The sequence below is a fragment of the Lampris incognitus genome, chromosome 15, assembly GCF_029633865.1.
Source record: "Lampris incognitus isolate fLamInc1 chromosome 15, fLamInc1.hap2, whole genome shotgun sequence".
NCBI classification, from domain to species: Eukaryota; Metazoa; Chordata; class Actinopteri; order Lampriformes; family Lampridae; genus Lampris; species Lampris incognitus.
Genome location: NC_079225.1, coordinates 19,738,555 through 19,762,085, shown reverse-complemented (window position 1 = coordinate 19,762,085; position 23,531 = coordinate 19,738,555). Strand labels below are relative to the sequence as shown.

The following is a 23,531-nucleotide window of genomic DNA, read 5'->3' as shown; positions in this document are numbered from 1 at the left end:
ACATATGAGTGCCTCAAACATGTGGTAAAACCTTGCGAAAATATATAAAAGTCTGTTTCACATTTAAAACAGAAGCCCACGCAGCTTGAAAATTGATTACAAGGGTTTGCAGAGTGTGCAGACTTGCTAGTTCTGGGCAACATGGGAGCCCGTCTTACAAGAATTTTTAGTTGAACTGGTTAGTTTTGTTGTGTCTGCCCTCGTTTTTTTTGCAGATCCACTTGCACTGTTGCACCACTTGGCCAAAGTGCCCAGACTGCTCTTGTTAAAACTGCTTCAAAGTGTCAGTTTGGTAATGTAGCTAACGATTAACATCTTGCACTAAAGAACAGGTGTAGACAAATACTGGTAAACAAAGAAACTAATCTCCACTCGGTGTGATGTATTCTCATGCCCGAAAAGATGACAGCGGAGGGGGGGGAAAGACCAGATATGGTAATTCTTTATTAAACCAAGCACATTGTTGAAAAATAAATGATTTCCCACTGCAGCACGAAGAATTACCAGTCACCACTGAGGTACCAGCACAAGTAATGGGGAGAGAATGAGATGACATGATTTGTTGCTTACTGAGACGTCCATTCTTATCTATTTAGATACAGAGGTTTGGGTTGCCATTATCTAGAAAACAAGCACACATCGTCTGCATTATTGTTACACCTCCCCAATGACAGTCTACCATCTATAAAATTATGTAAAACTTCATAAGATGACCTTGTAAATAGTCTACAGTGATTTAACTAAGGTGACTGCAAACAACAAGCACACTTTGACGCATGCATATTTACCACAATGAGTGCAACGCTTTAGCACAAGAGGCTAAATGGACCTGAATTAAAATAACTGTCTGCATGTTCGGTTTATCCCACTCCTCATGCAACACATACATAAAAATTCAAGTATTCCTGCCGAATGAACATTTGGATGGAGATGTAAAAGTGCTGATGCTCCCTAAATAATTCTAAATTACATCTAGGTCGGCATGTACACACATATATATTACAGTGTGAACAAAGGATAGATTACTTGTTCTGAAACACCACCTTTTTTTCCACCACCAGCTGTATGGCTAAAATATCATCATAACGCATCTGCCTTATTACCATGAAGGGAAATGCTGGTCTGGAAGTGCTGAGATTGTAAGTAATATATAAGATGGTAAAATCATTAGTAAACATCAAGGCCAAAGTTTCCTAGTATTGTATTCTTCTTCCTTAACCTGAACTGCTAAGCAGCAGCAGACAACAAAGAAACCCTCTTAACAACTTCACAAAGTCTCCATACCTACACTATTTTATGGCTTTACAGACAACTCCTGCTGAGTCAATGTTGATCAACACTGGTCTGTGTAACTTCCCTTGTGAATGTCTCACTCTTTCTCTCCAGTAAGAACTCAAGTTCAGTCCTATTGCTCCGAGTGTGGACTGTGGAACTGAATCACAGCGTATTTGCCATTGGTCATCCAGTCCGGATCCTTTGAGCTGAGCTTCTCCCCCTGGCCCGGTTGGAGACCAACTTGTACATTGGCCTTCAGAGTTCTCAGGCTGCACAAAGGGGCAGGTCCAAAGCCACGCAAGGCTGTGTTAAAGCTTATCGTGTGGTCCCAGTACCTGTCTCCCGTCAGCTTCCTATAGTTTAGATCTCCCTTAAAGAGGATCAGGTCTGCACCCTGCAGCGTGGCATACAGGTCAGGAGCGTCAACCGGCATGTCACAGAACTCATGGGGCAGCGTCCAGAAAGGATGGTCATGATAAGACCAGACACCTTCCCGCACGTAGCTCTGCCACTCATAACCACTTTTTGACATCCACTTGTGATTGGCTGCCATGGTCTGTCGGATGGTCCACCGGAAATCATTGGCAGTGACATCAGAGACAAACCAGGGGATGGATTTACCATGGAAACAGACCTTATGGGCGAGGCCAGACGTTACCAGGAAGTCTGCTAGGACCAGGTCTGTGACCAGTTCAAAGCCAGCATTGTCTAGGACAATATCCACTCTGGTTTTACCAGGCTGCTCTGGCTTCTGAGCAGAAACAAGGGCTGACAATACCATGTCGGAATTGTCAACCAGGATGAATGGTTGGAGGTTGGAGAGGGAATCAATGGGACTGGCCTTCTGTGAATTTTCTTGACCAGCAGAGATAGACAGGTCACACTTGTTCCCCCAAAGTGACACCTGGAAAGAATCAAACAAATGATCACGTTGATCGACCACTCGTCAATTCTGGGTAAATTCCTCTATAGTAGCTAATGGCTTTTAGTGTTCAGCTATTAAAAATTGCAGCACCTCCTTTTATGTTTTCAAAAACCTGAACAAAAAATGCAGTTCTAACAACAAAAAGAAGGAAAAATAGATGCAGGTTTCAAGACAGTTGAAAGACAGAATGAGATAATACAGGAGAAACACGAATGAATTGTTTGGGAGAGATTCAATCTCAAGCCAGTAGGGCCACATGGAACAGCAGAGATGGCAGGATTAATTTCCTGACCATCTATGAGCCCATGGATCAATCCTTCTTTTTTTTTATTAAGTCAGTAATTCAAAAGGGGAATATATCTTTAATGTCATTGTTGTCAAATGTATCCCCAGAGCAATTACTACTGGGGGTTTACCGGTCCTGAACTTTGTTTTCTGTCTGCACACTAGCAACAGAATTTTCCAATAAGACAACATGGCACTTCAAATCAGACACAACAAATCACTGACAGCACCATTTTTGAAACTCAGCGTATTAAGTCTGGGCTGTCATTATCCATCCTCAAATGCTCAAATTACAAACAACTAAACAAATGAACAGGTGTGGTTGGACAACAACAAAGAAGCATTTCTCTGTCAAGTACTACACTACATATATCTGTATCTGGCATTCACCTGTAGCAGTTTATGGAACTGTTCCTGTAGCTGATCCTTAGAGAGTTTCCCCATGTTTGTGTTGACGTCTTGCAGATAAGTACACAAAGCTATCACTGCCTGCTGAGACTCAAAGAAGCTCTGAGTCTTTCCTTCATTAAATACGTCAAAGTCACTGATGGGGGGACTGCAACAGAAACAGAAGTGTGAATAAAATAGAACATAAGTCAGCAAGTGATAACTCATGTCTAGTTCTGATGGATTCGTCGACGTTTTCTTACTGAGTATTCTGAGCAAGTTTCCCACGAATCAAAATCCGCTGGAAATAAGTTTGCACATACGAGCAAATTGACTTGGTGGTATGCCCACATACGTGACATCACCCTTAACGAGTAAATTAGTAGAGAATTAAACGGGGAGTATGACTACATAAGGAAGTCTGAAAATAATAATCTAAAAATAGAAATGCATGTGTAAAGGAACATTTATTTACGTTTAAATTCGCAAATCACCCACTGCCGAAGCACGGCCACTCGCTTGTATAGCCCACCAATCTCTTAATGTGTGGAATGATAAGAGAGGGAAACTGATCCACAGTCGTTACATTCACCATACAGGCTTCGATTATAGCTCACTTCGTTTTAGATATTAGCTCATACAGAGACGCGCTTACTTGAGCCACAAGGCTTCCTGTATTCTCCGGTACATGTAGCACTCCACGTAGAGCCATTGAGACCTGAACCAGCTGACGGGGTCCTGCTGGTCCTGCTGTCTCCGCAGGTACTGGTTCCAGGAGTCTGCGTCTGCCAGACCATCTGTCAGGAGCAGGACTGTCTTGTCAGTCTGCAGCTCATTTCTAAGCTTGGACAGGAGAGAAATGGTCGCTTTCTCTGCCTGGACGCCCTCCTGCAGTGGTAAAAGACGGAGGAGCGAGGTTAGCTAGCAGCCCGGTTCGCAAATGGGCCGTTCTGATCCGTGACAGAAGACGCCGGAAGTGGGCGAAAATCCCAACGAACGCAGAACTGGATAGTCGTTCTTACCTCTCCGTACTCTTCAAAAAACTTGTTTTTGTTACGATGAATGGTGTCGATAACTTTCGTCAGGATGGTCGGCAGTCTGTCTCTTATGGTCAAATAAGCAAATGACCTGTGGGGGGGGGAAACGCAGTTTTGACAGCTTAAATCATAGCAATCTGCTAGCTGTCAGATGGTGATCCAACCGTCCACTATGCCAACCATCCGGGTGGTATCGAGCGTGTGGTGACGATGGTTTACAATTAAACTACAACGACGTGTTGTTGTTTTGTTTTGTTTTGTTTTGTTTTTTTTGGAAACGTGACGTTAGCTACCCACCCGCGACTGTGTATAAAAATAACGGTTAGCCAGTCAGCTGATGCTAATGCCGCTTCCGGCGCGGCAGCCCACCATGACAGAGCCACACTCAAAGAGAGCAAAGTAACTAGGCTGCCATTGCCACCACAACTTGATAATATGTAATAATGTAGCTGAAACTGCTGTCAACATACCCGACCACATTGGCAGACAGGGAAAGAGGAACTTCGGGCACAGCTCGATCGGCCGCCATCATGTCACAGGCAGGAACACATTCAAATGAAACTTTATCTGTAACCCTGTCGGAGCAGGTCTGCGAGCGCCGTTTGACAACCCCGGTGATGTTCGTGTTAATGTGCTCATAACAGGTTTTTGTACCGGCAACGAATGCTGCGAATAAAACGCGACAAAAGCCGTTCTAACGTAACTATTTGCAGATAATCGTCTTTACTTTCCCCTCGAGCTTGGGTTTCGTTTTATTTTTTTGACAGGACGCTGCCATCTAGCGGTGCGATTTAAGGACGCAAACTGCGGCTCGATTTATTTTGTCACGGCCGGCTGATATCTATTTGGGGTGTTCAGCGACGCAGATAGACGTCACTTTTATTGGTGGCGGAAGCCCGAAAAACGTGATTGGTGGAGAAGAGCGGTCTCCGTTTTGCGCTGCACGCAACATTCCCGTGTACGTTATGGGATGTATGCTAAATAATCCAGGTAAGGGAATCACAAAAGGTTGAACACAACGTTTATTGAGAGAAACGTCACTCATCGTCATCTGAGTCATCGTCATCTGAGCGACCTCTACAGTCTCGACTAACTGCAGGTATCCCCACCCTTCTAATCAATACAGTGGCATAACAACGGAAAACAACAATCGGTGTCATATGCAAATGACCGCGGCATTAACATAGGGATGTGCACATCCTCGATAGGGAGGAACACGGGGAGTCAAAGAGGCCATCTATGTGAAGAGGGAACGACTATCCATGCTGTGATGCAACCATTCCCCAATCCTCTGAATAGTACACATTGCCATTGTAACTGCAGTTAATGGTCACAGCAATTTGCATATGAAAACGATCGTTGTTTTTGGTCATTATTCCACTGTATTGTTAATAAGGCGCAGTCAGTTGAGACTGACGATGTCACTTAGATGAGTGATGAAACGTTCCTCTCTATAAACTTCGTATCCAGATGAACTGAGCGAACATTCTGTGTATGCAAGTTTGTCAGCATCTTCGTGCAATGTCTGTTGTCAAGGGCAACGGTTGTCATGGAGACGATAAGCCGGCAGGAAACCGCAGACTTCGAACCCCCAAAGCCGTTTTTGGCGGGAACGGAATGGTTTAGCACGTTTTGCCTCTGAGTGAAGAATTTCATGTGTGCTCTCTATTGACCTATTAAAAAAAGTTATTTTTGCGGAGCTATTTCCCCAGACTCAAAAATCTAAATCACTTTGGGAAACACACCAAGTTTTCACTGATAATTTCTCTTTATCAGCATTGGTGATATTGGGCCATACAAATAAAATTGACATGACTTGGCTTGGTTCAGTGGTCTCGCCAGCCACGCAGGAGACCTGAGTTTGATTCCTGGCATATGCGGCATGGTGGTCCAGTCCAGTGGTTAACACTGTTGCCTCACAGCAAGAAAGTTCTGGGTTTGAACCCCAGGCCATCCCAGGTCCTTTCTGTGTGGAGTTTACATGTTCTTCCTGTGTCTGCGGGGGTTTCCTCTAGGTGGTCCGGTTTCCTCCCATTATAAAGACATGCACGTTAAGCTTAATACTCCTGTCTGTGGCCCTGACCAAGGCAATGACAAAGAACTGGAGTTGGTCCTCGGGTGCTGCACTGTGGCTGCCCACTGCCTCTAGTGTTCACTGCTGCCCTAGTGTGTGTATAGAGGATGGGTGACATGCAGAGAATGAGAGAATTTCATTATGCATGTGCACTGACGATAAAGTATCTTCTAAAAATCACGAGTAAGGTCAATTCACATAGATAGGCCTGGTGTCAATTCAGGGCCTCCTGGAGGCTGTGGTAAGTTATCTCCTTTGCAAAACCACAATGTACCATGGTCTTGATCTTGCACATACTGCAGTCTACATGTGATTGCTTACTTGTACATATTTACAATTAGGATTTTAAATAAGAGGCGGAATTACAAGGGGTTTGCTGTGCTCTCTCTGTTCCTGCCTGAAAGAACGTGACCAATTGATTAGACCTACTTAATTAGGAGGGTGGAAAGATAAGCATATTCCTTAAATTCTAAAGGCATATTTTATTTTCCCCACTCCTTTAAGATCTGTTGCAGAGAAAGAGGTCACCATGGGAACCTGGAAGCCAGTTGGCAGGATGTGGAGTCCCGCCGCGTCCTTGACTGAGTGGGTGTCCAGCTGTGTCAATCTCCGGTGTTCATCCACCTCCCCTCCCCCCGGCCGGCCCCAGTCTGGCCGGAGCTGTTTTCCTGCACCGAAAGGGTTTAGCTGAGGGGGCTTGTGGGTTGGGGAGGAGGGGGGGGTTGTGGAGTGACTCACCACTCCGGTTTCAAAACAAGCCGTTGCCCGGAGGGGGGGTGAAGGGTGGGGGGCTTGGGGTTTAACATCAAGGACGCTGTTTAAACAGATGTTTCTGCTCACCAGTGCCTCCATAATCACAAAATTGGATAAAACTGATAGAGCTTATTGAGTTTTTTTCCTTTCTATGTGATTTTGATTCAAGCACAACTGTGTGTCACCTTGTTGAGAATTACACACCGAGGTAAACATTGATTAAAGTTAAGATGCACATTTAGCTGTTTATTTTGAGGTGAAAGAGAGAACTGGATACGGTCAATGCAGAGGCGAGCGCTGCTGGTGTCGAAGCTAAGGCCTTATCTCTGGAAAAAATCAATTTCAGTGGAAATCAGTGTTTGGGCCGTCATGTGAAAGTCCAGTGTACATCTCTTTTGATCAGACTGTTTTCAGCTGGAGGGAAAGAGAGAGAGAGAAATAAAGTGACCAAGGAAGCGACAGCAAGCACTTTGCCCCTGGTGGTAGAGCTTTCTGCTGTGGTAAAAAAAAAATCAAATTGATTAAATTGTATTGATCTCAAGGTTGAACGGGACCGAGCTGACGTCAGTTGATCTGGGTCTGTTTATTAAGGAAAGAATATCCCCGCTGTGTGGCCGTCAGCACTATAAACACGCCTTTTGTTGTGTTATCAGCACCCCCACCCCCCCACCCCTTGTACCACCAATGGTCTCAGTTAGCGTGTTGTTTTCCTGTTTGTTGTGGAACATTCTCAGCCCTCATAGGCTTCCCTTTTTTTCTTTTTTTCTTTTTTTAATCAGTTGACTACACCGCCTCGGTACAGTTATGGACAGGATTAGATTGAAGGTCTGTTCTTTGTTGACGGCCCCGGAGCCTTTAAGGGTCCCCTCCCTGCATTATCGAGATCTCTGACCCCTCCCACCCCTCCCTTCTCGTTTTACACCCCCTCCCTCCACCCCCCTCACCCTCCACCCCCCTCATCCGCCTTTCCGTTTCCTAACCCCCGTTCAGTTCAGCAAGCCTTTTCACTGGGCTACAGCAGTCTCAAGACTTTGTAAGTTTTGTCCTCTCCTTGTGAGCCAACGTTCACAAGCGCCGTTATTACTTTTCCCGTTCTAAAAAGCTGAAATAATCCCGCACGCAGGACAGGTCTGGCCCCAAAACAACCCTGTGTTTACACGGGGACAATATCCACCGGCTCACGAGGTCACCGCGACGCGCGGGCAGCGAGGATATGGCGACAACATATTTGTGTGTGTGCGGAGGACCTCCTACACTTCCGCTGCTTCCTGGCCGGCCATCGTGCGGCGGGGATACAACCCACCACGAGGACTGCTGCCCGTCTCGTTTCCCCTGACCTCCCTTAACAAAAAGCAACAAAACAAAGAAAGGTTTCGTGAAAACTGCTCATTACATTGGTTTCTGGTTATCTTACTGTCCCCTAGGTAACAAACAGCCTTTCAAGACTTCAATGACTTCAGTGTTCTAAATTTATGGAAATTGCGGGTTGGTCTAATTTTCACAGAGTTTCGGGTTAAAATATTCACGAATTAAATTGGTCATGGCAGCCAAGTCATGCCATAGGCGAGGCGGTTTGACTAGTTCAGGCCGGTTCCTGCTCAGCCCACGGGCCATTTCAAATCAGTTTCAAATCTAAGATAAGACATTATTAAAGTCATTTCACAGTCCTTTCACGGACACAAATTTTAGATCAGGAACACCCATGTGGGGTTCCAACCATATGTTCGAGGAAAAACCCATTTGGGTGTCATCTTTGATCATTTACGAGGTAGTGGGAAAATCGGAGGTTTGCGTTAATGTACTTTTCATGGGCTGTATTTTAGTTCTGCGATTTGGTTATAACTTGTCATGCTCTGGTCCCTGAGACCTGTGAGGGGGAAATGGATTGGACCTTCAACAGGATCGCCTTTGTGAGATGGGACGAGGCCGGAGTGTTTGCCTTCCTCTGCGGAGCCGGGCTGGGCCGCACACATTACACACATTATTTTACACATCTCCACAACGTTTGCCTCATACATGTTAAGTCGATTGCGTTCTTGCGTTGATTCCAGTATTTGGAAGACATATCAACAAAAAACACCTAAAACACTGACAATGTTAATTACAGCTGAAGAAAGAAGCTAAACAATGCAACTATTTACGCCTTAAGGTAACCTACTTGTCCTGGCCCCCTCTGCTCATTTGCTTTTCTTGTTTGTCTTTACTAGGAGCAGGCGAGCCGTAACGCGCGCGCGCGCACACACACGTGTTTGCGTGCGTGCGTGTTCGTGTGTGCGCCTTATATTTGTAACACTAAGTATTTATGGAAGGCAATCTAGACTTATTGGACTGAAAATAAAAACTACCTACTGGAGAAACAGAAAAAGGGTTTTTTAAAGGCACAGCAGTTTTTTTTACCCTTTAAAGTGATAGATGTTAATCGTGAACCCTAAATTGACCCCAGCGGAGATAAAGTGGGACGTTTTTTAATTATGATACACAAATGCACATTTAAACAACGACTCCAATACGGCCAATTAATGATCCTAGTTATCCCCCCCCCCCAACTTGGACATAAGGCGGACAGCCCGGCGGAGGGACGGAGCCGCGTGCTGCGGTCCTCTCACGGGGGTCACTCGGCTTCAGCGGGGCGAGACACGCGGAGGCAGAAATCCGCTCTTTTTTTTCTTCTTTTTTTTTTTACATCAACCGAAAATGCAAATGCGACGATAAGGCGGCGTTATTCGTCAGCGGCAGTGTGGCGGTGGGGGCAGGGAGACCGATCGCCACCTCCACACCCCCCACCCACCTCGGTTTGCGTTGAACGTCCCATTACCGGAGGTGACAGGCAAGCATGAATTATTTGGTAATGAGCAGACGCTCCCTGGACGGACCGACTCTCCCGTTTGTCAGGCTGGAAGCGGCGGCTGCGTTCGCGGGAAACCACCCGGCGCCCCCCTCCGCGGCTCTTCACAGCCGCTGTGTCTTTCGCCGCTTTTGCACAGTCATGTGATTTGTAACGTAACCCGACCGGAAAACACCGACGACGACCATCGCCGCCGCCAATGCTGCGTTCGCAAGGAGCAGAGCAGCTGCGAAGCCCAACGGACAAGTCCCCGGTACCCAGCAACAACGCGTCAAACTCCGCGGATTAGGACGCCGAGCGGAACGGTATGGCCACCTCCACACGCACTACTCTTTCTTCTCTACGCCCCGCGTCGTGTAGACGCGGTCCCGCTATTGACGATTTGTCACTTAGAAGTTAAAAAAGAAACGCGTTCGTGACCGCCCCATCCCCCTTGTGTGTTGGCCGTGTGTGTGTGTGTGTGTGTGCGCGCGCGCGTCTCCATTTCGGGTATACGCTCCCGTTTCTGAGCGCGAACGAATCCGAATGGCACTATTTTCAGGGTCTCGTTTTGTTTTTGTTCATCGTGGGGTTTTACTTTGTCGCGTCCCGTCTCGTCGAGGGCTTTTTATTTATTTATTTATTTATTTTGCTTCCTTTCGTGCGACGTGCCACCGCCACCGGCGTTGCCGTTTCCACCGAGATCACATTCGTGGTGTATTTTCAGTTTGGCAGAAAAGTGCACTACGGAAGTGGCCCCAGTCTGTGCGACGGTGCGGTATAACTGACTGTTCCACGTGTCTACATTGGGGGCGTTGCTTTTTAATGTTGCAAACAACTTACTATGATGAACACATGGTACTGCAGCTACTGTACCCTGCTCTCCTGGAGAGCAGTGGGCTTTTCAACATGTCTAATAACACTTGGTTCCGACCTGATGTTGCTCATGTACTGCACAGCATAACATGTACTACATCCAGTTCACCATACTGGCTGATTTAGAAGAGGGATAGATAGATTTATGATTGGTCCAAGAGAATCTGTGTTGCCCTTTGCGCTGCTTACCGTAATGTTAAATGGTGTCGGTTTGAGCACTACCAAGTCGAGTGACCTCTTTCACATGGCAGAGGAGGGGGGGCTACGTAGCAAACACGGGTTGCAGATTTAACCAGTAGCGCGGATAGGAGCGTGTGCTGCATTTGCGACTGACTGAATCGGGTGGGATTTCCATCTCCGATACCCACTGTTACTGCTGAAGTGTTCTTAATGAAGGCTGTGAAACCCAACCTGGCTCGGCAGTCCTGCATGGTGGACAAAGCTCCCCTCTGACCTCTCTGATCAAATGCATATGTAGAGCAGCGTGTGTGCATGTGTATGTGTATCCAGAGGGATACACAGTAGGGGAAAAAATCCTATTAGGAACCTGAGCAATGAAGTTCCCCCCCCCCCCTTTGCTGCTGCCTTGATTTTATCCTTCATGTAGGTGTGTAGTGGAGCTGATATGCTGAGAAAGTGTTGAGCGTGAAGACAGGAGATTCACCCTGCCCACAGGCTGTTTCTAGTCTCGGCCGGTGGAGTGGGGGGGGGGTTAGAACCTGCCCCCTTCCTTAGGAATGTATGTCGACACCCGTAACCCTGATCATGTGGTGGCCTGAAGCCCTCTCAGTCCCCTGGCGACCTTCAGGGTCAGCAGCAGTCGTCTCTGTGGCCAGCAGTAAGCGCAGGGCTCTGAAATTCCTCTTGAACAAGAGCCTTGGAGGTGTCTTTTTGAACAAGACCCCGGTTGCATCTGAAGCAGGTCACTCCAGGTGGTGTTTACCCAGGGAAACCGTTGTCGAGATAAACACAGCTTGGTCCACCTTTTTTGTCTTTAGGTCTCCCACCAATATTTAATTGGGTTAAAACCCATGTGCTACCGTTGAGATACTGAGGGTCAAAGGTGACGTCTATGAATGCAGGAGTGACAGATGCCAAAGGGGAGTTGTCTGGAATGGATTTAGCTGCATTGCAATTATATTCATCTTGTTTAGTCTGTGTGTCTGGCTTATACCGAATTGACAATTAAACAACAATGAAATGAATTTCCAGGGCTCAACGTCCAACGTCGTGTAGCCTTGTGGGTGGAATCGGAGAAATGTTTTCTAAATAGGCTGCCTGGCAGCCCAACCTACACTTCCGCCACAGATGTCCCCAGAGATGGGCCACAGGGGTTGTGTGAGAGTGCTTGTCCGGAAGTTGTCATGAGAGGTTAATAAGAAAGACGACCTCTCTGTCTTTTTTCCCATCTCATTCAAGCTAACCGTCTACTGTGCCTACAGGCAGCTCTTACGGGAAAGCCCCAGCCGGCCTCAGTTGTCACTGATTATTATATCGGTTGAATAAAGTCTTGCATATTACCGAGAGCAGAACAAATGCTTTGCACGTCCCTCTTCCCAGTTGAGGTTTGAATTCAGAAACGATGTTAGCACTGTCAAACAGACATCTAGCCTAAATATCAAATAATATATAGCATAGAACAGACCCAGATTTATTGATTTTTCCAAGTCATACCATTTATGAACAGAGGGCACAGTAGGGCAGATAGATATATTGCACTGTGTTTGTGCACACACACTCGCATGCACAAACACAGTGCAATATATCTATCTGCCCTGCTGTGCCCTCTGTTCATGATGGACACTTTGTATAAAGCCTGCACTATCCTGTAAATAATGCTTATTCTGCAACTTCTCATTCTGTTAATAATTTCTTATTTAAAATTCTCATGTAACATTTTGTAAATAGAGTACTTGCCGTATTCCCAGTGTTTCCCCGTTATTGTATCTTATTGCACCCATTTTTATTTATTTCTATTTCATCTTGGGTGTGTGTGTATATATCTTCATTTCAAGATTTCATTATATCTTACTATTCTTGTAACTTTTACCTTACTGTTTGCTGTTAATTTTTCCCTCTTGCACTGGCATACCAAGTCAAATTCCTTTTATGTTCTTGAACTACTTGGCAATAAATATGACTGATTATTGTCAAAATTATCGTAACGTATGTGCCGGATGTGGTCTCCACTATCAGCCATTTATTATTCAACCTTATGTTGGGCTGTTCTTTACAGAGTCGTTCACTCCTGCTATATATATATTCTGCTTCTCTCTCTCTGCCTGTCACAAGAAGCTTCTGGTCTTCCTCTAGACAGGAAACTGTTGCTCTTGTCTCACATATGTATGTGTCTGTGTGCAACTGTAGTTGTGGTCATGTGTACATGGTAAATGTGAGCATTTCTGTGTATTTTTTTTGTGTGTATGTGCGTGTGTGGATGTGTGTGGGTATGCATGCCTTTGTACAGGTTAAAGAATGGAGTTGGCCAACCATGGTCTTATCCTCCTGCAGCAGCTTAACGCTCAGAGGGAGTTTGGCTTCCTGTGTGACTGCACTGTGGCCATAGGAGATGTCTTCTTCAAAGCCCACAAGGCCGTACTCGCTGCTTTCTCCAACTACTTCAGAATGCTCTTCATCCACCAGGACAGGTATAGCAAACTAAAATGAAAATACATAATCCAAAGTCGAGAACAGTGAAAAATAACATGTCATTTAAAACAGTGATTTTATTATTTGCCTTCGTCGCTCAAAGAGGGATATTTGTGTTATGATAAGTGTTAAGGCTAATATCAACATTGTTTAATATCGGTTTACTGAATGCATCTGGTTAGCACTGACTGACAGTTTGATACGTCAAAGTTTGAGGCTCGGTGTCAGGATTGAGAAAGTCGTGGCGTGGTTCATTTACTTCACACTAGTAACCCAGTTTCTGTGTATTGATCCCCACTGAGTCTTTTTTGTTTTGTGACAAATCACCAGTTTTGGACAAACCATAAGCAGAAATTCCAACTGTTCAGTATTGAACAACCAATGAACAGAAATTCCATCAAAGAAGTTTGAATCAGTTCATCTGGATACAACGTTTATTGACTGATAGGTTTCATCTAAGTGACTTCTTCAGTCTAAATTGACTGCAGGTATCCCCACCCTTATGAACAATATAGTTTCATAACAACGGAAACCAACGACCAGTGTGCAAATATCGGTGTGACCATTAACTAGAGTTTCAGTTGCCATGTGTACTATTCACAGAGGATTTGGGAATGTTCACAATCACAGCATTGTAAGATGGCGACAGGTGTACTCTTAGCCCCCCCCCCCCAATTTAGGGATGGTCGTTCCCTCTTAACAGAAATTCCAGTTTTCCAAGAGTTTTCCTCGTAGTCTTTCAGGCACACCTAATCTTACTAGTTTGTTCACAGTTTAAATGTGAATGACCCAATGCTGCTGTCAACCATTGGCCTGTATTGCTCATAGACAACATAAACTAAATCTGAAAGCCTGTTGTTTGTGACCATCTAATTGGAATTTGTTTATTTTATCCAGTGACTGTGTTCGCCTGAAGGCTGCCGACATTCAGCCAGATATCTTCAGCTACCTCCTCAACCTGATGTACACAGGCAAACTTGCGCCCCAGTTGATCGATCCTGCACGGCTGGAGCAGGGGGTCAAATTCCTGCATGCCTACCCCCTCTTGCAGGAGGCCAGCCAGTCTGTGTACTCACACCCAGAGCACAGCTTAAGCCTCTCCACTTCGCTCTATGGAATCCAGATCTCTGACCAGCAGGTGGCGCTGTCTGATAGAGTGCCCAGCAGACGCCAGCTCTCATCGCCCTTTGATCAAGAACAGCTCACGCCAGAGGGAAAGTATCCGTCCACAGCAGCCATTGCAGCAGAGTTCACTAATTCATCCATGTCCAAGCTCACTGCCTCACCTGCAGAGGCGGAAGCCTCCACCAGTGGTTGTCAGCCAGCGACCGAGGAGTCGAGGACTGACTTGCTAACTGGGGAGGGTTCCTCAGTGAGCACCATCCTCCATGTGAAGCCCAGCATTATGAAGAGAAATGCCTCCTTCAGGAAGCATTACTCCTGCCATCTGTGCAGGAGCCGCTTCAACCAGAGGAGCTTGCTGAGAGAACACCTCCTCCAGCACACCCAGGCCTTACAGCAGACCTTGTCTGAGCCAAGCTACGCCCTCTCCCCCATCCCGCCCGCAGAACATGCTACACCGGAGGTAGAGGATGTCTTGAGGGAAAGCAGGAGCGGGTCCAGTCACTCGGCAGTAATTGAGATCATCAGTGACAGTGAGCAAACTCACGTCTCTGGCGCCAACTTGGACTCTCCCCGTGCAGAGGTTAACACTTCTATTTGGGGTGCGGGGGGGTCCCAGTCCCAGGCAGACACCCCTCCGCCGTCAGACATCGCCGATATTGATAACCTGGAGAGTGCCGACTTGGACCGGGAAGTGAAACGGCGAAAGTACGAGTGTTCCACATGCGGACGCAAGTTCATCCAGAAGAGCCACTGGCGGGAACACATGTACATCCACACCGGCAAGCCCTACAAATGCAGCGCTTGTGGCAAGAGCTTCTGCCGTGCCAACCAGGTGGCCCGCCACGTGTGTCTGAACCAGGGCGCCGACACTTACACCATGGTGGACCGGCAGAGCATGGAACTCTGCGCTGCAGGAGACGACAGCAGCCAAATGGAGGCGCTGTTCTTGGGCTCCGCAAGGCCCTACAAGTGTAACATTTGTAAGACTACCTTCTCCAGTCCCAACGAGGTGATCAAGCATTTATGCTTTAGCCAGGGGGCATTAGCTGGGCTGCCGGGGGCAGGCTTGTTCAGGCAGGAAGAGTTTCCCAGAGATGAAGGCTCTGATTTATCCAAAACTGGCACCGTGCTCACGCCCATTAAGACTGAAGAGATCCTCGTAGAATAGTGTTTAAGCCTTTTGTCCTCCATAGCTACGTTTTATTTACTAAATTATGGTTAGTACATCAGCTAAAGTTGAAGGTATTCAGGGCATGTATGTTGGAGGTTCTCTATATCTACCCTAAAGCGGATCGATATTTTGGAACTCGTTAGTCTCATATGACTGTGACAAGAAAATATGGTAAATAAATCAAAAACTATTGGGACTTTTTAGGGGGGGGTGCTATTAATCCTTATTCACATAAAGAATAAAATGTAATTTGGCACAAAGTAAAGTTGAATAGGAACTAGAGAGTAGAGGTGACTGTCTTATCATCTCATCACTTCCTCTGTGGTGTTTTACATCGATATCAGATGCACGAATTGGGCTGTGGCAGATTGGCATGTGGAGATCTTTTAAAAGTTACTGTTAACTGTGGCGGAGCTGCACAGGCAGACATTCGGGAGGAGAGGAAGAGGACGCCGACACGGTTGCAGAGGATGCAGCACTGCCTGTTGATCCCAGAGGTGAATGAGAGAGACGCAGACGTTGGCCCTGCGGTCGCGGGGGTTCGGCCGTCGCCTTGCAGGTTTGTGTGTCGAAGGTCAGTAACAAGCAAATGATCCTCTTGAGCCAGCTGACAGATCTGACTCCAACTAAAGGCCCGCCGTCCATTCAACCCCATCACGCCCTCTCTTCAGAGGAAATCGTCTATGTAGGAGATTACCTGTGTCTACCAAATGGTATTGGGATGAAGTGGTAGCCTAGAAGAAAGGGTACCATGAAATGTTGGGATTTCCACAGCCATTATTTTTGGGCAGTTCTCCGCAATAGAACTCTCTAACTTTGTCCATGTTAATTGTGCCAAGTGTGAGTATGGCAGCCCTCTGATAACATCATGTTCCAACGTAATTGCCGGCTGAAATGGATGTTTGGCCATCGCATAGATCGAGTCACAAGCGAAACCTTAAATAAGAGTGGACGTTGTTGTCTTGTCGTGTTTACAGTTGTGCCACTTCAGTACATTTTAATACTGCTGTTCAATATTTGAAGAAATACCATGTTGATGCATACACACACATACCTTGAAGGGGGAGCTCAGTCCTGCACAATGTTGTTCTACTTGCCATTTGATTTATTTGCTTGAATGGGTTTTCAGAAGCCTTTAATTTGTCTGTTAATAAGCCTTTATGATTTTATATACAGTGCTGCATTTACAAAGAAAACGTCACATTGCAAAGGTTGTATATTTGGTAGCCAGATAGCTTTTGATATAGCCATGGATTTATTTGGTATAGTCAAAGTTCATGTGAAGGGATGGGCATGATAGGTAGACCTAAATTCTATGATGCGTTTCAGTTTTTAACCAACCAACTACATTACAGCTCTCCAATAATCCAATCTGTGGATTAATTCAGGCTTTTCTGTTTTCTCCAACATCAAGTTGTATTCAAGACTAATCTGTGTTGTTTTAGTGTTTCCCAAATGAGGCAAATAATGGTTTTGCAGTATATACATCCTTAAGAGTTAAGCTGGAATTGTTCAATGTAAAGTCTGGAGAGGCAAACAATTGTTTGTTTGTTTGTTGTTTTCCTGCCAGTTGGTGCAGAGGTCAGAGGAAACGTTGTGACACAGGGGAAACGCTGCCAACCTTATCAGGATACAGTGGTGAGATGCCCAACTGTGTCATGTTAGTGTTTTTTACCTTTTCATGTTTCAGTGTTTTTCATGCCGTAAAATCTGAAATCTGACCATCTCTCTGGATTGAGAGCTGCCTACCAAGAGAAGAGTCCAAGCAAGAAAAAATACTTTGGGGAAGTCAGGGCAGTTGTCCCATTTGACTGATGATTGAAAAATTGATATGAAGTATTTTCATATACATCCCCAGTACATGAGAAACCGTTTCAGTTGTTGAATGTGCATATACATACACGCACACACACACACAAACGCATACATATGTATACATACACACACATATATATAAATGTATATTAGTGAATATGTAATCCATATATATAACTTTAGTTATATAGCACTTTTCTAAAACAATGTAACAAAGTGCTTTACAAAGAAATAAAAACAATATACACACACACACACACACACACATATATATATATATATATATATACACACCTGTGTGTGTGTGTAAAAACACACATATGTATACATATATGTATACACACACATATATATATATGTATATATGCACACACACATATATGTATACACACATGTATATATAATAGCGGTTTTTTTTTTTCCGGAAACCATCAATGGTGTTGATAAAAGTGCTCGATAAATGAGGAGCGGAATATTAAGATAGATATAGGAAAAAAACTTTAATGCATAGCAGTACAAGCTTGTTTCGTGCATCGCACACTCATCAGCTGATGAGTGTGTGACGCACAAACTATCTATCCATCTAGCTATCTATCTATATATATATATACATAAAAACAAACAATTACATATTCGCTAATAGTGTATATATATAGTGAATTATATATATGCACATACATATAAATGTGTGCGCGTGCGTGCATGCGTGTGTGTTGCTGTAAAGCCCCTTGAGGCAAATTTGTAATTTCTGATATTGGGCTATACAAATAAAATTGACTTGTCTATATATATATATATAGATATATATAGATAGATATATAGATAGATATTATATAGTGAATATGTAATCTGGGCAGCGCGGTGGTGCAGTGGTTAGTGCGGTCGTCTCACAGCAAGAAGGTCCTGTGTTCGAGTCCCGGGGTAGTCCAACCTTGGTGGGTCATCCCGGGTCGTCCTCTGTGTGGAGTTTGCATGTTCTCCCCGTGTCTGCGTGGGTTTCCTCCAGGTGCTCTGGTTTCCTCCCACAATCCAGAGACATGCAAGTCAGGTGAATTGGTCGTACTAAATTGTCCGTAGGTATGTGTGTGTGTGTGTGTGTGTGTGTGTGTGTGTGTGTGTGTGTGTGTGTGTGTGTGTGTGTGTGTGTGTGTGTGTGTGTGTGTGTGTGTGTGTGTGTGTTTGGGCCCTGTGATGGCCTGGCAGCCTGTCCAGGGTGTCTCCCTGCCCATGACTGCTGGGATAGGCTCCAGCATCCCCGCGACCCTGAGAGCAGGATAAGCGGTTCAGCTAATGGATGGCTATGTAATCTGTGCAGACAGAAAGGGCTAACTGTTTGTAGTTGCAGTTTTAACACGTGGAAATGAGCCACTAGACACGGACACGAAAATACTTTTCAAATCATAGGACGGCTATACAAATTAAGATAATGTGATGCTCGCAATAATTGGGGAGAACAATACAAGACATAACCCCTCGTCTGGTGTCATCCGTTTTAATGTTTATTTTCCAACAGGAATCTTAAGCAGATGGGTGGCTTACACAGCCGGCTTAATTTATTTTATTATTATTTTTGTATGCAGGCCTGCAGGAAATGCTGAAACATGCCCATCCCTGACCGATTTATTGTGTATATACTATGTTGTCAATCAGCTTTGTTCAAGGTCTTTATGTTGTTGACCATCAAGTTTAATTTGACTAAATTTGCTGTACAGGTGTGTTACAGGTGACATAGAGATTTTTCGATTGATGCAATACTAGACAGCCTTTACCCTGCTGACAGGCCGCCGGGGACTGGACTGGTTGGTGCATGCAATGCGATAGCTGACTCCTTATTAGAAACCAACTGGTGGTCTTGGTGGCGCTGCATTTCCATTCCCCGCTCAGGTGCGGTGGGAAGAGCAGGATGGACGGTGTCGGTGAGGAACTCGACTTTGCCACCTCTGATTAAAGTGTGCAACTAAAAGGACTGCTTTGCCATGAGGCAATATTCTGTCACGTTGCAGCCAACTCAAAACACAAGTATACAGCTGATGTAATCGTGCTGTTGTTGGGGATTTTTGTTTTTTTGTCAAGTTCAGAAGGTTTTTGTTTTGTTTCGTCCTGAGCTTGTTCTGTCTCGGCATTGTGAACCGCTATACTACTGATGTTAATTTCTCAGAGTTCAGATCTTAAGTATTTCTTATAAACCACGCCTGTCTTGCAAGTTACCAGCCCACGTGTTTAAACTTCCATTGGCGTCTGAGCAAGATCAGACGTTTTGCACTCTGTGCTTGGTTGCCAGATGTTTTCAGGGCTACTTAATTGAGAGGGGGGGCTTCCCCGACCCATGATGCTTCTGTGCGCACAATGTCCCCAATGTCCGCTAAATTGGGTTCGACATCGACTGTGATATATCTGTTTTCTCAGGAACAGGAATAGTTTTCTGTGTAAGCAATTTTACACTTTTACAATGAAGATTGAACAATAAAAGCATTTTTTTCGTCTTTTTCTTTCTGTTTTTGGGTCATGTCGTTTCATAGATGTCGGTCATGAATATGTGGGGTTTTTTTGTTGTTGTGTTCATTCCCTCTTGGGTTCTTTACACGGGTTTGATCACAATGTGCATAAAGGAAAGTGGAGAATCAAGATGAAATGACTGACATTTCACATTGAAAACTCAGCAGTGTTGGATTGACCTGGATGAGGCCAGAACATGTCTACCATGGCAACCTGTGATGGACTCTGATGAACGGTTAATTGTGCACCAACAGGTCAAAGATAAACACGGGTTCACATTTTTACAAGCTTTATTCTGAATGAAATATAGACAAGTTTCTGCGTCCTTAACTATTAACAGCTTGGGAAATATAAAAGTAAGACCATGCTACACGTTTATTATGCTAAATGCTTAATGGGTTATTGGTTACCATGACAACAATATAATTTTTTTAAAGTACACGGGTTATACATTCTGTACAAAGGTTATCAGCTTCACAGTTAAGAGTGTGTTACAAAAAGCTTGGGAGGATTGACGGTAGGCAGGTGTCCCAGCCAAATGCATTACAAAAAGCAGCGAGCAATTGTCTTGTTTTTGATTCATTTCATCTATAAAAACAAATGGTATGGATGTGACGTCACAGCGTACTTGTGTACTCATCGTGAAACGGCGACCGGACAGTTTGGTGACCTCTTGTCTTTCTCTCATTTGGTCATTGACAACAGCTTAGTCAAAAGGAAGCCTCGTAGTGCTGCTGGTGAAGTCCACCACGTCGAGATTTTACGGATTCTAGTGTGTGAATGTTGCTTCACATGAGGCCAGAACCCTCACAAGCACAGGTGAACTAAATTTGGTCAGAAACAAAAATTGCCCGTGTGTTTTACCCACAGTGACATATTTGGTCTGGCTGCTGAGTTGGGGAAAGGGTTTAACAGAAATGTTAAGACACTCTTCCATCCTAAAGCTTGTCACCCATCCTCCCTGTAAGCATGTAATTGGCAATGTTTACCCTCCTCCATAAAATGTGTCTCACGAGTTGGTAATTTGAGGAATAAATCGTTTTGACTCGAGAGTCAGTGTTGGGAGATGGGGAAATTTAATTGCACGTCATCCTGTGAGCAAGGCAGTCCATGACTGTGATTTTATAATTTGGTCTGGTTTTATGCAATATCTGAGCCATATGTATCATCCATCAGTGAGCGTGCTCTCTAAATCCTCCCTTGTGTTGGTTTGGTGAACCAAAGCTATCATGCCGGGTGGAGAACACATTGTAGGCCTAGTATCAAATGACAGGTTGAACTGTGCAATGCAACAAAAACAAAACAAAACAAAACAAAAACTTTTTTTTTCCTTGTAAGACTCAACCTCTACTACAACAATTACATTTGAATCATGTGAAAATGACATGTGGAATACATGGTGTACTACTCATAGTAGGCGACAGAGGGCGCCAACGCACTTTCGTTCATTGCAGACTGCAGCGCTGGCTCATACAAGACACTGAAGTGACCAAGCTGTCAAATCCTATAATAAGTGGTACACACCAATTCCTAAATCATACAATAATTCAAAATACATGTCCAGCTAACATTGTGCACATGACTTCTTGTGTAACTGTTTCAGGTCGCGTACGTGCTCATACCCTGTATAACTAGCTGTCCGTGTCGCGGAGATGTGTGACTTTTCACATAACTTGTTTACCAGACACCTCTCCCACATAATCCGTATTAGGTGGAATAATAGTGTTTTATTTTACCTTCACATGAAACAGAGACGTAATTAAGTAACAATACTTTTTTTTCACAGTTAATCAGGCAGTGATTTTCTTATCTACACGGGGCCGAAACTATTTTGGCAGGACGGAGAATGACGGGAAATACAGTGTGACGAGTCAGTGTAAAAGGTCAGACACCTGAAGCGTTTATCATGGACTTCATCGTTCTCCCTGTTCCTCCACCAAATCAAACTGTAACGTATATTTAGTGTGACCAGAAATGTGACCGCAATCGCACCTGTACCATGGTTTAGAGATAATATCTACATAATCCTGAAATAATCTTTTAAAATGACTAAATAGGGCTGTGATACACTGTGCACCCTCTTGGACATTGCCTAAATGCTTTCACATTGGTTATGTAGTAATTTCGTGTTGCCCACATAGACTTTAAATTATGTTTTTCTGTGCCTCGCTCCAATTCATTTTCCTAGTTAAATTGACTGCCGTGATGTTGTCTGCTAGTTCACAGCTTTTCGTGGGAATTACAAATAGGCAATAAATTCCGTACAGTCAGAAACCGAAAAAAAATGAAGACCTGGGATGAATAAGAGAATATATATGATATAAATACAATATACAAGATAATAATCTTCCAACTCTTTAACTGCACTCAATCTCAGATATATGCATATTCTCTCTCTTTCTTTCTTTCTCTCTCTCTCTCTCTCTCTCTCTCTCTCTCTCTCTCTCTCTCTCTCTCTCTCTCTCTCTCTCTCTCTCCCCGTCTCACTATCTTGCTCGACCAGAATGCAGACTCTTGCAAACTGGCAAGGGCGATGGAAGGTCATTGAGACATATAGCGTACATCACATTGATTACATGTCAGGTGGGACACCACTGAGGCACAGGAATGTGATGGGATTTGAGTGAGAGTGTGCAGGGCAGTTGGTTTGGCTTTGCCCCTGGGGTGGTTTGGACGTGGAGGCTGGTTATCACTTTTCTATGACCAGGTGGTTTGCTGCAAGACGGGGGTTGGGTGCGGGGTGTCGGGTTTAGAGGATGGGAGGGGTTGCTCAGTCACTCAGTCATTCTAGGCAGGGTTTGGATGGAGCCCAGTCTCAGTGTGTTTCCTCAGAGCAGCCTCTCTCTCTCTCTCTCTCTCTCTCTCTCTCTCTTGCTCTCTCCTTCATCACTCACTTCCTGGTCCAGACAACTCGTCTCCCAGGCATCAATCTCGCACCTTTGACTGAAGAACAAAAGCAAACGTTTGGAGTAGCAAAACACAAGGAGCCATCAAGGATGAAGAAACATCACATTCTGAAGTAATTTTAGCTTTCCATTATATACAACACAATAACAACAATTATAATAATAACACAGTGTTAGAATACAATGGCAGCGTTTTCTAGGGTACACAATGGTCACTAAAATGTGTGTACACACATCATGATAAATTGTATACTATATATTACGCAACATTGAGATCTATGTCTGCAAGCCACATCTACCTTCGCCTACACTCTCATACCACATACACCTCTCATTTCCTCTTCTAGCCTTAGGTTCTCTGTTGTCCCATTGTGTCTCCTCCAACCTCGATTCTCTCTTTGCCCTACCGCTCCCTTGTCTCTCGAGGTTTGTTTATATGACTCAGCACAGACTAAATGTGGGAAGAGGGCTGCTGCGGCAGCGCTGCTGTCAGCCAGCCGTAACTCACGACCCTCCCTCCATCCTCTATTCCCTGCCTCGCTCTTCTTGCTCTTCTCCTCCTCTATGCTGCAGAGCCACAGTTGTGCTTATTAAAGCTTAAACAGAGCCGCACCCGTACTCATTTATATCAGATAACATTCGTTTTCTATGTGATCAACAAATGTATATGTAAATATATACGACTCTATGATTCTGACGAGAGACAACGGCCACTCAAATGTTATCACTCATCCAACACAAATAACAAATGAGACAAGTAAAAACTGTGAAATGCGGCATGAGCTCTTCGAGGCATTGTGATTAAATCTGACAAATGTGTTCCCGTGACACGCTTGCCTTGACTTCCCTTGAGCCCCTTGATGGAGGGAGTGGAGGAGGAGCAAGAGGAGGAATCAAAATCACTCTTTCAGCACAAGTTCATCTGCCCCTCAC

General features: G+C 44.8%; 3 protein-coding genes across 4 annotated transcripts in view; 1 reads left to right on the top strand and 2 right to left on the bottom strand.

Annotated features, from left to right (window-relative positions):
* Nucleotides 1–425: 425 nt before the first annotated feature.
* Nucleotides 426–4,486, bottom strand: armt1 (acidic residue methyltransferase 1). The gene is made up of 5 exons (XM_056294781.1): nucleotides 4,380–4,486; nucleotides 3,895–4,000; nucleotides 3,528–3,760; nucleotides 2,876–3,041; nucleotides 426–2,179 (listed from the first exon to the last, which is right to left on the bottom strand). The coding sequence occupies exons 1-5, from the start codon at nucleotides 4,439–4,441 to the stop codon at nucleotides 1,406–1,408; spliced, it is 1,341 nt and encodes a 446-aa protein (XP_056150756.1). The 5' UTR covers nucleotides 4,442–4,486; the 3' UTR covers nucleotides 426–1,405.
* Nucleotides 4,487–9,462: 4,976 nt separating this feature from the next.
* zbtb2b (zinc finger and BTB domain containing 2b) lies at nucleotides 9,463–17,316 on the top strand. Its single transcript, XM_056295099.1, has 3 exons — nucleotides 9,463–9,886; nucleotides 12,904–13,084; nucleotides 13,983–17,316. Exons 2-3 carry the CDS (start codon nucleotides 12,912–12,914, stop codon nucleotides 15,376–15,378), a joined length of 1,569 nt encoding a protein of 522 aa, XP_056151074.1. The 5' UTR covers nucleotides 9,463–9,886; nucleotides 12,904–12,911; the 3' UTR covers nucleotides 15,379–17,316.
* Nucleotides 17,317–19,964: 2,648 nt separating this feature from the next.
* akap12b (A kinase (PRKA) anchor protein 12b) overlaps nucleotides 19,965–23,531 on the bottom strand; it is a 62,741-nt gene continuing 59,174 nt past the window's right edge. For both annotated transcript variants that reach the window (XM_056295096.1, XM_056295097.1), the window contains one exon: nucleotides 19,965–22,635. The gene's annotated coding sequence lies outside the window, so the exon portion shown is untranslated. The remainder of the gene's footprint in view (nucleotides 22,636–23,531) is intronic.